At 42.2% G+C, this 15,168-nt stretch overlaps 1 protein-coding gene across 6 annotated transcripts in view; it reads right to left on the bottom strand.

Annotated features, from left to right (window-relative positions):
- Nucleotides 1–15,168, bottom strand: part of fat1a (FAT atypical cadherin 1a) — a 270,014-nt gene that overhangs the window by 40,451 nt on the left and 214,395 nt on the right. For all 6 annotated transcript variants that reach the window (XM_068034441.1, XM_068034442.1, XM_068034446.1 and 3 more), the window contains exons 11-13: nt 14,644–14,840; nt 4,683–4,836; nt 3,275–3,508 (exon numbers count right to left, since the gene is read on the bottom strand). In XM_068034441.1, coding sequence (XP_067890542.1) covers nt 3,275–3,508; nt 4,683–4,836; nt 14,644–14,840 — 585 coding nt within the window. The remainder of the gene's footprint in view (nt 1–3,274; nt 3,509–4,682; nt 4,837–14,643; nt 14,841–15,168) is intronic.

Here is a 15,168-nt window from a genome sequence, read left to right on the forward strand (position 1 = left end):
GAGTCTTGGTGAGTTGCTGCAGTGCACCTTGTAGATGGTACACAATGCCATCGGTGCACAGTGACAGCAGAGGGAACGAATGCTTCTGGTGGTGGATGGGGTGCTGATCAAGCAGGCTGCTTTATCTTGGATGGTGTCGAGCTTTTTGAGTGTTGTTGGAGTTGCACTCATCCAGGCAACTGGACAGTATTCCATCACACTCCTGACTTGCGCCTGATAGATGGTGGAAAGACTTTGAGGAGTCAGGAGGTGAGTTACTCACTGCAGAACTCCCAGCCTCTGAACTGCCCTTGTAGCTACAGAATTGATATTGCTCTGTACAACTGAAGCATCACTTCCCTTTGTATTCCAAATCCATTAGATAAAGGCTGAACTTATGCTAACCCTCTTGATTGTTTTTTGTACCCATGCAGTCACTTTCAGTGACCTATATAGCTGCACACACAAATCCCTTTGCTCCTCCAAAGCTCCTCGCCATTAAGAAAATAATCTGATTTGTCTTTATTGGATCCAAAATTGATTACCTTGCATTTCCCTACATTGAACACAATCTGCCTATTTAATATATGATCCTTTATAACTTCCTCCTCCCACTGACACAGCTTACTCTGCCTCTTAATTTAGTGCCACCTGTAAACCTCAATGTACAACTCCTGTAGAATTGGGGGAACACTCCTGCAATGTGAAAGATTGTGCATGTATGTCCCAGCCACACAAAAAAAACAGAATTAATCTAATTTGGCCAATTACTGTCCTATTGACCTCCTCCTATTCATCATGGCAAGAGTCACCAGCAATGCCATTAAGCATTAATTATTTACCAATAATCTGCTTACCAACACTGTGTTCCGCCAGAACCACACAGTTCCAAGATTTTCCCATCTTCCCAAGATCGTGAAACAAGAGCTACCAGATGACAGCTAAGAACTATTCTCACATCAAGGCAGCATCATATTGACTATGCTTCCAAGGAGCCCAACAGAAACTGAGGTGAGCCTTTGTTTAAGAAGGGTGGCAAAGATAATCCAGGAAATTATAGGCCAGTGAGCCTTACGTCAGTGGTAGGGAAACTATTAGAGAGGATTATTCGGGACAGGATTTATTCCCATTTGGAAACAAACGAACTTATTAGCGAGAGACAGCATGGTTTTGTGAAGGGGAGGTCGTGTCTTACTAATTTGATTGGGGTTTTTTGAGGAAGTGAGGAAGATGATTGATGAAGGAAGGGCAGTGGATGTTATCTATATGGACTTTAGTAAAGCCTTTGACGAGATCCCGCATGGCAGACTGGTACAAAAGGTGAAGTCACACGGGATCAGAGGTGAGCTGGCAAGATGGATACAGAACTGGGTCGGTCATAGAAGACAGAGGGTATCAGTGGATGGGTGTTTTTCTGAATGGAAGAATGTGACTAGTGGTGTTCCGCAGGGATCAGTGCTGGGACCTTTGCTGTTTGTAGTATATATAAATGATTTGGAGGAAAATGTAGCTGGTCTGATTAGTAAGTTTGCGGACGACACAAAGGTTGATGGAGTTGCGGATAATGATGAGGATTGTCAGAGGATACAGCAGGATATAGATCGGTTGGAGACTTGGGCGGAGAAATGGCAGATGGAGTTTAATCCGGAGAAATGTGAGGTAATGCATTTTGGAAGGTCTAATGCAGGTGGGAGGTATACATTAAATTGCAGAACCCCATAGGAGTATTGACAGGCAGAGAGATCTGGGCGTACAGGTCCACAGGTCACTGAAAGTGGCAACGCAGGTGGATAAGGTAGTCAAGAAGGCATACAGCATGCTTGCCTTCATCGGTCGGGGCATAGAGTATAAAAAATGGCACGTCATGTTGCAGCTGTACAGAACTTTAGTTAGGCCACACTTAGAATATTGCATGCAATTCTGGTCGCCACACTACCAGAAGGATGTGGAGGCTTTGGAGAGGGTACAGAGGAGGTTTACCAGGATGTTGCCTGGTCTGGAGGGCATTAGCTATGAGGAGAGGTTGGAAAAACTCGGATTGTTTTCACTGGAAAGACGGAGGTGGAGGGGCGACATGATAGAGATATACAAAGTTATGAGCGGCATGGACAGAGTGGATAGTCAGAAGCTTTTTCCCAGGGTGGAAGATTTAGTTACTAGGGGACATAGGATTAAGGTGCGAGGGACAAAGTTTAGAGGGGATGTGCGAGGCAAGTTTTTTTTACACTGAGGGTGGTGAGTGCCTGGAACTTGCTGCCAGGGGAGGTGGTGGAAGCAGATACGATAGCGACGTTTAAGAGGCATCTTGACAAATACATGAAAAGGAAGGGAATAGAGGGATATGGGCCCCGGAAGTGCAGAAGGTGTTAGTTTAGGCAGGTATCAGGATCGGCGCAGGCTTGGAGGGCCGAATGGCCTGTTCCTGTGCTGTACTGTTCTTTGTTCTTTGAGTGGGGGGTTAAAGGGAAAACCCTTCAGAAGCTGCAGCCACATCTCATTGTTGCTCAGTTAAAATCCTGTCATATCCTATATAATGAAGGGGTGCTGTCATCACAAGGACTGCAGCAGTTCAAGAAGGTCCACAACCACCTTCTTGGGGTAACCATGGATTTGTAATAAATGCAGTTTTGTCACATCTCAAGCAAAAAAGAGCTATCACTTTCCATTTACATGAAGTATTCCTACATTAAATCACCATTTAAAAATACATTCATTAGTTTGACAAATCGTTTAGTTATTTTTTTGAAGATTGCTGCATTTTCTTGAATATATTTATGTGAGGACTTAATTGCATTTACAACACTGGGAAGCTGCATTTTCTTGATTTCTAAATGGGATTTTCATTGTAAAGTATATCTGCTAACAACTTATAAATCTGCTTACTTATTTTTTAAAATTTATTTTAGAGATACAGCACTGAAACAGGCCCTTCGGCCCACCGAGTCTGTGCTGACCAACAACCACCCATTTATACTAATCCTACATGAACCCCTTATTCTCTACCACATCCCCACCATTCTCCTACCACCTACCTACACTAGGGGCAATTTATAATAGCCAATATAACTATCAACCTGCAAGTCTTTGGCTGTAGGAGGAAACTGGAGCACCCGGCAGAAACCCACACAGACACAGGGAGAACTTGCAAACTCCGCACAGGCAGTACCCAGAACTGAACCCAAGTCGCTGGAGCTGTGAGGCTGCGGTGCTAACCACTGCGCCACTGTGCCGCTTAATTTCCAAAAACTGTGTTGTAACAGGAGTGATTATTTATGACTACTGAGCTACATCTTACCTGTATCTGGATCAGTGGCTTGAACTCTTGTTAGCAGTGTTTTATTAGCTGTGTTTTCAAAGACAGATATAGTGTATGGATCAGATGAAAACTCTGGTGCATTATCATTCACATCCTCCAGTATTATAACAACATCAGCCTGGCAGAAACGACCTCCTCCATCAGTGGCTTTCATCATTAGGTTATAAACTGCTTGCTGTTCACGATCGAGTGGAACTAAAGTTTTCAATTCGCCTAATCATTTAATTAAAATATAAGTTAATTACAGAAATGTTTATTCGATGACATGTTTTAAATATTCTGAATATTAACATTTGACATTCATCTGGCTTTCAAGAGATTTTGGAACTCAAAAGCTATTCAGCTTTATATTCTCCAGTTATCTGAAAAACCATACCATTTAGCAAATTTAAAATATATACTTAACAGCACCGAACCTTTTGGCTTAGATGTTGTCACATACTTTCATCTTATAAATAATTGTAATCAACTTTCTGAAGACTGAGGTTTAGAGTAATATAAATCAATTTGAGTGTGGAAACAAGACACTTTATAGTTCTGATGAAAGGTCACAGACCCGAAACACTGGCAAGATTTTACGGGCCCCACTGAGGCCAGGGGTGGGGGGGGGGGGGGGGGAGGCATGGAGAATCGCGACGGGTGGTGGGGGGCAGCGGAAAAGAGGGCCCATTGTATCCCCGTTGCCCAGGTGGTGGGATAGGCCGACAACAGCCTTCCTGCCCAGAAGCCAACTCAGGCCCTTAAGTGGCCTATTAAGGGCCTCTTCCCATCGCTCCAGATGTCACCTTGTAAAACGAGTTGCCCTCCCTGTGGGCTTTGGGGGTCCCTCCTCCGTGGACAGAGCAACCGCAGCACCACATCCCCGCCAGGGTTTTCTGGACTGGCCCCGGTGACCTGGCCTCACCTACAACCGTTACAGAGTACCACTACTGGGCCTGGGTCCGAAGCATTTGCAGTACTGGTACTGGCCCTCTGATTGGCCAGCAGCTCTTGGGGGCGGGAACTCCGTCCCTTTAATGTCGTTAAAGGGACGGTGATCCTGCCTCCTAAAACCTTGACTGAAAAAGACTGAAGGATTGCTCCGCGGGGGCACAAAAAGGCAGAGGCGGGGTTCCACCCACCTTTACGGCCCGGTGCGGGAGTCCCACCTCCAGCATAAAATCCAGCTCATTAACTCTGTTTCTCTCTCCAGATGCTACCAGACCTGCTGAGTATTTCCACGCTTAGTTTTTTATTTCAGATTTCCAACATCCGCAGTATTTTGCTTTTATTACACTTTAGAGTGAATCCTTACAAAGTTTAGATGCACTCCTACAATAGCATCAAACATGCAAAATAAACAGAAGTATTATGTCTTACTACAGTAGAACAGTGTGAATATTCTCACCAGTATCTGGATCTAGTATGAATTTCTCTGCACCAGTTCCCTGAAGTGTGTAAGTGATTTCTGCATTTGAACGAATATCTGCATCTTCAGCCAACACCACAAGGATTAGTTTGCCAGAAGGAACATCCTCTGCAATGGTATCTGTGTATAGTGTCTAAAAAGAAAAATCATGTGAAATATTTTTCTTTGAGCTTTCGTGATCCCTACCCTCTTAAAAACCTTGAAATAATGGCAGATGACAGAGACATGGAAGAACGATGTTGCTGTGGTTTCTCATAATATTTTATAGATCCATACTTAACAGTGAAAATCTTTTAAACTCCCACTAAGTCAATTATACATCCCTTTTCATTTACGACTATTGTGCTGTCAATCTTTTTCAGCCAAGGAGGGTATAATTACATGACAATAAATTTGCATAAGCAGTTTCTATTATAAATGTGGATACAGGAATTTATAATAGAGTAAGTGGACAGGAAGTGGATGAAGATTAGATATAATTTACATATCTATGAAGAAATAATATGATTTGACCATAACTATATAACCCAATGCTAAGATAACCTTTCATACCAACCTTCATACAATTAAAACACATGAGCAGAATTTTATGTGCTGGAGAACAGCAGACAAATTTTTATCACAGATCAATATAAAGTAATCCACGTAAAAAAGAAAATTGCAGACATGTGTAGATTTATGTTGCTTGTTGACCTTTTGCTGAAATATGAGGCTGATTTCAACAAAGCTAAGAATCTCAAGAATGTTTGATCAGAAAGTGAAACAAGGTAACTCGAACCTTGTTTATGTCGCATTTGGAACATGGTGTATCTTCTGAAGGAGATGTTCGATTGGAACAGGATTAGAGATGAGTCTTAAGGATGATTATTAAACTTAGCACTTCAAATTATAAGAGCTGACCTTATTTTCATTGCAGAAGATTGCTGAGAAGTGCTGATAATGTGGAAGAAAGTGAATCTATGAGCAAATTGCAGCGTATGTTTACATACGAACATACGAATTAGGAGCAGGAGTAGACCACTCGGCCCCTCGAGGGCCTGCTCCACCATTCAATAAGTTCATTGCTGAACCAATTACTCCACATTCCTGCCTACCCCTAATAACCTCTCATCCCCTTTCTGATCAAGAATCTATCTACCTCTGCCTTAAAAATATTCAAAGACTCTGCTGCCACTGCCTTTTGAGGAAGAGAGTTCCAAAGACTCACAACCCTCAGAGAATAAATTTCTCCTCATATCTGTCTTAAATGAGCGACCCCTTAATTTTAACTAGTGACCCCCAGTTCTAGATTCTTCCACAAGAGAAAACATCCTTTCCTTATCCACCCTGTCAGGACCCCTCAGGATCAGATTACTAAGGAGAGAGTAGGGCCCATAAAAGACCTATATGTAGGAGTGGAAGATATTGGTATTGTTCTTAATGAATACTTTGCATCTGTCTTCACATAAGAGGGGTACGATGCAGATATTGTAGTTAAGGAGGAAGAGTGTGAAGTATTGGATGTGATAAACATAGGGAGAGAGGAAGTATTAATGGGATTAGAAACCTTGAAAGTTGATAAATCATCAGGGCCAGATGAAATGTATCCTAGGCTGTTAAAAGAAGCAAGAGCAGAAACAGCAGAGGGTCTGACCATCATTTTCCAGTCCTCACTGGATACAGGTGTGGTGCCAGAGGATTGGAGAATTGCTAACGTAGCACCTCTGTTTGAAAAGCGAGTGAAGGATAGACTGAATAATTACAGGCCAGTCAGCCTAACCTCAGTAGTGGGCAAATTATTGGAATCTATTCTAAGAGACAGGATAAACTATCACTTAGAAAGGCACAGGTTAATCAAGGATAGTCAGCATGGATTTGTTAAGGGAAGATCTTGTTTGACTAACTTGATCACATTTTTTGAAGAAGTAACAAGGAAGACAGATGAGGGTAGTGCAGTTGATGTGGTCTACATGGATTTTAGCAAGGCTTTTGACAAGGTCTCACATGGTAGACTGGTTAAAAAAATTAAATCCCATGGGATCCAGGGAAATGCAGCAAGTTGGATACAAAATTGGCTCAGTGGCAGGAAACAAAGGGTAATTGTTGACAGTTGTTTCAGCGACTGGAGGGCTGTTTCCAGTGGCGTTCTGCAGTGCTCAGTACTGGGTTCCCTGCTTTTTGTGGTGTATATTAACAATTTAGACGTAAACGTCGGGGGCATAATCAAGAAGTTTGCAGATGACACAAAGATTGGCTGTGTGGTAGATAGCGAGGAGGATAGCTGTGGGCTGCAGGAAGATATTGATGGTCTGGTCAGATGGGCAGAAAAGTGGCAAATGGAATTCAACTTGGAAAAGTGTGAGGTGATGCATTTGGGGAGGTTAAACAAGACAAGGGAATACACGATTAATGGGAAAATATGGAGAACTGTAGAGGAAGTAAGGGACCTTGCAGTGAATATCCACAGATCCCTGAAAGTAGCAGAACAGGTCGATAAGATGGTTAAGAAGGCATATGAAATCCTTTCTTTTATTAGCCGAGGTATAGAATAGAAGACCAGGGAGGTTATGCTGGAACTGTATAACTCATTGGTTAGGCCACAACTTGAGTACTGTGTGCAGTTCTGGTCACCTCATTACAGAAAGGATGTAATTGCATTAGAGAGGGGACAAAGGAGCTTTACAAGGATGTTGCCAGGACTGGAAAAATGCAGCGATGAGGAAAGATTGAATAGGCTGGGATTGTTCGCCTTGGAACAGAGAAGGCCGAGGGGAAATCTGATTGAAATGTACAAAATTTTGAGGGGCCTGGATAGACTGGAGGTGTAGGGTCTATTCAACATAGCAGAGATGTCAGTGATGAGGGGGCATGAATTTAAAGTGATTGGTAGAAATATTAGAAGGAAAAACCTTCTCACTCAGAGGGTGGTGATGGTCGGGAACTCACTGCTTGAAGGGGTAGTTGAGGCAGAGACCCTCAACTCATTCAAAATGAGTCTGGATATGCACCTCAAGTGCCATAAGCTGCAGGGCTGTGGACCAAATGCTGGAAGATGGGATTAGAATGGATGGATAGTTTTTCGGCTGGCACAGACACAATGGGCCAGGTGGCTTCTTTCTGTACCTTAAACATTCTATGATTCTATGTTTCAAACAAGTCGCCTCTTACTCTTCTAAATTCCAGCAGATACAAGTCTAACCTGTCCAACCTTTCCTCATAAGACAACCCGCCTATTCCAGGTATTAGTCTAGTAAACCTTCTCTGAACTGCTTCCAACGCATTTACATCCTTCCTTAAATAAGGAGACCAATACTGTACACAGTACTCCAGATGTGATCTCACCAAAGTCCTGTATAACTCAAGCATAACCTCCCTACTTTTGTATTCAATTCCACCCGCATAAACAATAACATTCTATTAGCTTTCCTAATTACTTGCTGTACCTGCATACTAATCTTATGCAATTCATTCACTAGGACAGATCCCTCTGCATCTCAGAGCTCTGCAATCTCTCACCATTTAGATAATATGCTTCTTTTTTATTCTTCCTGCCAAAATGGACAATTTCACATTTTCTTACATTACACTCCATTTGCCAGAACTTTGCTCACTCACTTAAACTATCTATATCCCTTTGTAGCCCCCTTATGTTCTCTTCACAACCTACTTTCCTACCTATCTTTGTGTCATCAGCAAATTTTGCAACTACCTTCACTCCCTTCATCCAAGTCATTTATATAAATTGTAAAAAGTTGAGGGTCCAGCACAGATCCCTGTGGCACACAACTTGTTGCATCTTGCCAACCAGAAATTGACCCATTTATGCCTACTCTCTGTTTCCTAATAGCTAGCCAATCTTCTATCCATGCCAATATGTTACCCCCTACACCATGAGCTTTTATTTTCCGCAAATACCTTTGAAAAGGCACCTTATCAAATGCCTTCTGGAAATCTAAGTACAGTACATCCACCAGTTCCCTTTTATCCACAGTACATGTTACTTCCTGAAAGAACTCCAATAAAATGGTTAAACATGATTTCCCTTTCACAAAACTGTGTTGACTCTGCCTGATTACCTTAAACTTTTCGAAGTGCCCTGCTACAACATCTTTAAGAGTAGCTTTTAACATCTTCCCTCTGACAAAATGTTAAGCTAACTGGCCAGTATTTCCTGCTTTCTGTCTCCTTCACTTTTTGAATAAAGGAGTTACATTTGCTATTTTCCAATCTAATGGAAGTTTCCCCGAATCTAGGAAATTTAAAACCAACACATCAACTATCAGACTAGCCACTTCTTTTAGGACGCCAGGATGAGGTCCATTAGGACCCGGGGACTAGTCAGCCGCAGTTCCAACAATTTGCTCAGCACCACTTCCCTGGTGATTGCAATTTTCTTGAGTTCCTCATAGGAATAAAATTAAAGAGCCTCAAGTGAAACTACAAAAAATGAGAATTTTCTTTCACCAAGCTTCATGGATATAGGGAACAGGTGTGCAGAAAAAACATGTTATGGCTGTGTGGGTGATGGTGTGGCTGGTTTCCACTGTTCACCTCCCAACTGACCACAGACAGTGTTTTTGTTTAAATAGTGGACTGAATTTTACTAGCTCGCCAGCGATAGCTTCTAAGATGGCAGCCCGCACGCGGGGGGCTTATTTGCATGGACGGGGTAGAGCGCAACCCTCCCGTCCCCCCACCGCCAATGACATGAAGGGGGCGGGTGCACTGTCACCGGCAATGGTGTCCAGCGCCACTGCCTTTTTTACAGGGCTTCAAGCCCTTCCACTGCATTTGAACTTTTAAAGTAATATACACGATAAAATTAAAGTTAAAAATGTAATGAAAGAATCAAGCCCCTCTCCCATCCCTCAATGACTAAAGAATTTATTAATTGCCCTCTCCCCCCTCAAAAAATTTACCTAGCAATCCCGACCTTCCCCCAAACTTTATTAACTTTCACCTTCAACCCCTTCCCACCATCCCCTCCCCTCCACCAATCTCAATACTTTTCCCCGCTACCCCCCGCCCTGAAAACTTACCTCCTCCTCCCTCCCCCCCAGTGCTCCACCAAACTTCATAGGTCAAGTATCGGATGGCGTGGGAGTGCCGGCCACCGACCGTAATATGGGAGCGGGATGTCTGACAAGATGAGGTAAGTAATTATGTGTTCATTAGAATCTATTAGAATATTTAAATTTCAGCCCTGTTGCCGAGCGGCAGGGGGGGCCACTGTGAGGCCTCGCCGCCACTGGTAATGTGGAGCTAGCCCCTCCCGGTGTTGAGTCCCATGGCGGGCCTCTCCTGGAGGCATTTTCTGGACTCCCCGACATGTCGGCCATGACTCCCGACGTTGGGGGGCCAGTAAAATTCAGCCCAGAGTTTCAGCCTCTGTGTTTTGTTAGCCAAATAAACAGTGACAGGTTTTCTCGTTGGTTTGAAACAGAAGATTAAATACTTATTGATAAATATTCATCACCCAAAATGATCGCAACACCACCCACACACGCATTTACTCTCACAAGCACACACAAGAAAAGATAGATAAAAGGGATCAGTTAAGAGTTCAAGGTGTAAAATTCTGTTGCTTCAGGAAAACCTGTGGGATCCTCTCAGGTGAGTTTTAAAGTTGCAGGCCTGTTTGCTGGTAGACTTGTATTTGCTGGCTTGTTGAAGACTTCTGGCAGTTCACTTCAGTTTGAAGAGGGTGCTGATATTCTTAGCTCAGTTTTCACAGGTGGAGGAGTTGTTTCAAAGGCACTATCTTTCCTTTGCTGCAGTTGGCTTTCAACTCATCTCAGCAGGGTTCAAATGTGTTAGCTGGAACTGGTGTCTCTCTCTTACTCTCTGCCTTGTGCTGGAATTCAAAATGGCTTTCGGTGTTGACCGCATGGTTGGAGGGTGACCAGAAAGATGTTGATGAATTGATGACTGAACTGGAAAGACCCACTTTGTTCTTCCAAAACGATTACCTTGATAGGTAAACTCATTAAGTGTTGGTTTTGCCCATGTGATTTTAGGTTTCAATTCCTGATAAGCTGTACAAATAGCTTTTGATGGCCCCATTATGATACGAGGGCCGTTCACACACTATTGTGGTGAAGGGTAGCTGGAGACATAGAGCTGGATTTTACAAGCCCCCACCGACATCGGGGGTGGTGGTGGGGGGACCTGGGAAATGCCTCCAGGGGAGGCCTGCTATGGGCCTCGACGCTGGCAAGGCCCAGCTCCATTTTACCAGCACGGCGAGACCTTGTGGCAGCCCCCGCTGCATGACGACGGAGGCTTAATTTAAATATGTAAATACATTTTAATGAATGACTAATAATTTACCATGTAGTGACAGAGATCCCACGCCGATATTCCGGCTGGTTGCCAGAACTCCAGCGCCTTCGGAGGGAGAAGTGAAGTTCTCAGGGCCTGGGTTGGGAGCGGGGAAAACTCTTCTTATAGGTTGCGGGGATGGTGAGAAGGGGTTGGGGGTCAAAGTATAGTTCAGGGGGGAAAGTTCGAGATGTGAGAAAACATTTTTTTGTGGGCAAGAGGGAAACTTGCATATTGATTACTCATTGGGATTACAAATGCAATTAAAAGTGTACCTTTTTCGGACAGCAGAACCTTTAAAAATATAATTCTCACTGAAAGGCCGGAAGGCCTTTAAAAATGGTGCCGGTGCGATGGCACTGGACGCCATTGCCGGTGACAGAGAGCCCGCCCCCGCTACGTCATTTGGCGGGGGGGGAGGGGGGGTTCGTTCTACCCCCTCCATGTTAATAAGCTGCTGCCGAAATATCGCGGCAGCTCCCCGGAGCACATCTCGTGCGTGTGTCGTGCCATTCCGTTCTTGAAGCTCTCCGCCGAGGTTGGCGGCAACCTTTATAAATTCAGCCCATAGAGAATGGGAGTATCTTTGTTTTAGTTCATTTTGTGTATAGCTCACATTCAAGTGTGATAAGCTGTCTTATTTCCATGTACACAGGGTTCATAGGTTTTAGTTCTAGTAGACATGGATATGTATTTTAGTGCAGGAAGTGGTATGGGTCATGTGATTTGTCCTCCCTTTTGTTGACAGCAAATGTACCTGTCTTTTAAAATTGCTCTAATTTTTTAAGTCGTCGGTTTATTTTTTGTATTTTCATCGCTGCACTTCTCGTGAGCGTGACAATCATTAATGCTTAGTTAATTAACACCCTTAAAGAGCTGTAGAAATACCAGGTAAGGAAGAGGATGATACATAAACAGTGGAAGTAATGGGCTGAATGGCCTTTTTCTTGCATTATGCTTTAATTACTTCAGAGATGTGAGAGTGCACGCCCTTGAGGCATGAGATTGCTCAATGATCAGAAAAAGTGAGTAATAATAGAACATAGCATAAAAACATTTTCCAGACCTTCTTTATGCCACAGTAGAGTGGATTTAAATGAGGCAATAGTAATGTTGTAACATTTTACTTAGTGCCTCCCATCTTCATCGCCTCAGTAATGGTGGACATAACTGACATTTCATAGGACAAGCATCCAGCATTGCTAGGCATAGAGAAACGTCAAAGAGAGTTTAAATGGACACAACAGTTTAATGGAAAGAGAGGCTTTGTATTTTATGGCAATCCCTTTAAGGATTCATCTGGCATAGGACCCTGATTTGCACATTGTTACAAACGTGGCAGGTGGAGAGCACTGTTCATTCTTGTCTCACTTCTCCACAGGTCACAACATACATTTAAATTTTTCCACTAACCGATACAGTTGATCATATACTCTATTTTCCCCAGAATGAAATACACCAACCAGGTTTCTTCAATAAACAAACCTATCAGTTTATTTTAAAACAAGTCTTAACCATTAATGTAGTAAAGCTCAAACACACAGATTGAAATATAAAAGCTCCTTTTTTTTTTACCTTAGCCCCACACACACACACCACACATGCAGGTTAACCAGAAAAATAAAAGGGATTTTTGTTTGAGGGCTCTGTTCCAAAAATAACAGACAAAAAAACACATAGTCTGAAAACCTGCTCATTCTTGAAGAAAAATAAAGATATAGAAAGATGTCCTTTGTTTTGGTCTGGTTTCTCAAATGTGTATAGACGGCTGTCACTGGAATCTTCCTAGAACAGTTTTTTTCAGGAGACTTTGATGATCAAATTGGGTAGGATTTCCAAGAAATGCAACTACAGAGGTTTCAGACAAGCCTTAGGGCAGAAATGCAACCACAGGGGTTTCAGTTCCCACACAATAGATATGCAGGGTTTCTTCAAATATAGGAGGAAAGAGGAGACTGACACACTGGATATGCAGGGTTTCTTTCAAAGGGAGAGAAAGACATGGCAGGCAAAAACCAAGAGTTTTCCAAGCAGTTTACCCTCCAAATCACTACCAAAACAGTGTCACAACAATCAAGCCTTCTGAACCCAATAAATCTTGACTTATCACTTCTCTGTAAACATCTTCTCCAAGTCAAAACAACAAGCTCCCTGCTGGCATTTTATCTGAAACCAGGTGCCTTCCAGTAAGGACTTCCTTACAGGCCAAGTCCAGGAAGCCTTCTGGTGACCTCTTTTAAAAAAAGTTCAGCATCTCTTCAAGCTTCCAGATGTATCAATGTCTATAACTCAACTATAAGTCCTTAAAAACATATTTTACACAAAAAAAGCACTCTCATAACAACATTCAAAGGATCCCAAGTCCTGTTTCAGCTCTGGATAATTAAAATCGCCCAAGCCAGTTTGGTGCCCAGTGCACTTCTTACACAGTTCAGATGCAGATGATTACAATGCACAATTTGGAGTTCTAACCTAGATGTCACACTACAAAAACAGGCAGTTGTAAGATCAATTTCTCCTCTTACCAAGTACTGATTTAACCAAAATAAATTTGTCAAAATAAAAGCAGAAAAATCCCAGGCTAATTATGCTGATAATTCTTTTCTTGGCCAACTCAAACTTATAAAATGTATAGATAAGAGATGTGGCTATGAATAGAACTGACCACTAATTCAACAAGAGAGGAATCAAGAATTTTTACCTACTAGCAGAAGAATAGTAAAACACAGCGATTTATGGGGGGGGGAACATGACCGTTAGTCTGGAGCTGTGACTCATTCTGTACAGAAGACAAGGAGGATTATGTAACTGTCAACATGCGACAATGAGCAAAACTCTTGTGAATGTGCTCTCTGTGCTTTATATCACTGGTTAATGCATCTACCTTAATGTATGTGCAAAGTTTTTTTGGTTCTTTTTGTCACGTGTCATTAACTTTCTATGAATCCTATCCAGCATCTAGTCTACAGAAATACTCATAGTTGAGCCACACCATCTGCTTGATGCATATGATTTATGCCACTTAGCCTGATTGGATATCCTCCTGTAACCTTTTAAAGGCTGAAACTACTTTGTCTAGTTTCCTTCATTACGATTCCTAAAAAGACAATAATATGCAAAATAACAAAGCTGAACCTTATAAAAGGTTGTAAGAATTCACTGAATACATCTTTCAAAATAAAAAAAAATCTAGTACTGTAAACTCTAAATTCTGGAGAAACTTCTTAACCTATAGTGGTTACATTGTGAAACTCACGAGCGCAAGGAATAGCTGAGGTGAATAGTGTAGTTGCATTCAAGGGGAAGCTAGATAAGCAGATGAGGGAGAAAGGAACAGAAGGACAGATTAATGAGGTTAGCTGAAGAGCGGGGGGAGATAGCCCATGTGGGCCATTAATATCGGCATGAACCTACTGGGCTGAATGACCTGCTGCAGTAAATAATTTGCAACTCTGCTTCTTGGACCTTCAAGAAATAAGAAGTTAATAACGTTATTGATAACATGCTTGCATCAGATATTTCTCTGCTCTTTCAACCTCTTAGCCTTGAGTTAAAATAACGGAAGAAGGAATTTGATGCAAGCATGTTAAACATTTGTACATTAACTGACGACAACAATTCCTACTCGTCTAACACTCACCTTTTCACAAACAGGACTGTTATCATTTGCATCAAGGACTTTAACTTCTACTACTGCTTTGGCCACTAAAGTCCCATCAGTAGCTGTAATGTTTAAAAGGTAATGGTCTTTCTTCTCTCTATCCAAAGGTTTCCTGACATAAACCTTCCATTCATTCTGAATATGTTCAATGGCATATTGTCCCAGAGGATCTCCTCCTGAAAATGAATTTAAAATTGGTATTAAAGAGCATACTACCTTATTTACAAACAAAGGAGAACACAACACCAACTACTGCTTAATCATTCACATTTGTTGCTACTTTTATCTTATTTGATAAAAATCTAAGCAAAAATTTTGAACCATATTGAAAACATTTCGGTAGCATCTGCTGCTGCATAAATCTGTCAGCAGTCAATCTGGTTGAATATCACCAGACTTTTAAAGGAAGTTGCTCCAGCAACTGAGCCTACTAAAAACTTTATTTTGAGGTAGTAATGCTTCTGGCGTTCATCTAGCAACGCTTGGTATTTAAGCCTAGATGTT

This window comes from Heterodontus francisci, chromosome 1, assembly GCF_036365525.1.
Source record: "Heterodontus francisci isolate sHetFra1 chromosome 1, sHetFra1.hap1, whole genome shotgun sequence".
NCBI lineage: Eukaryota > Metazoa > Chordata > Chondrichthyes > Heterodontiformes > Heterodontidae > Heterodontus > Heterodontus francisci.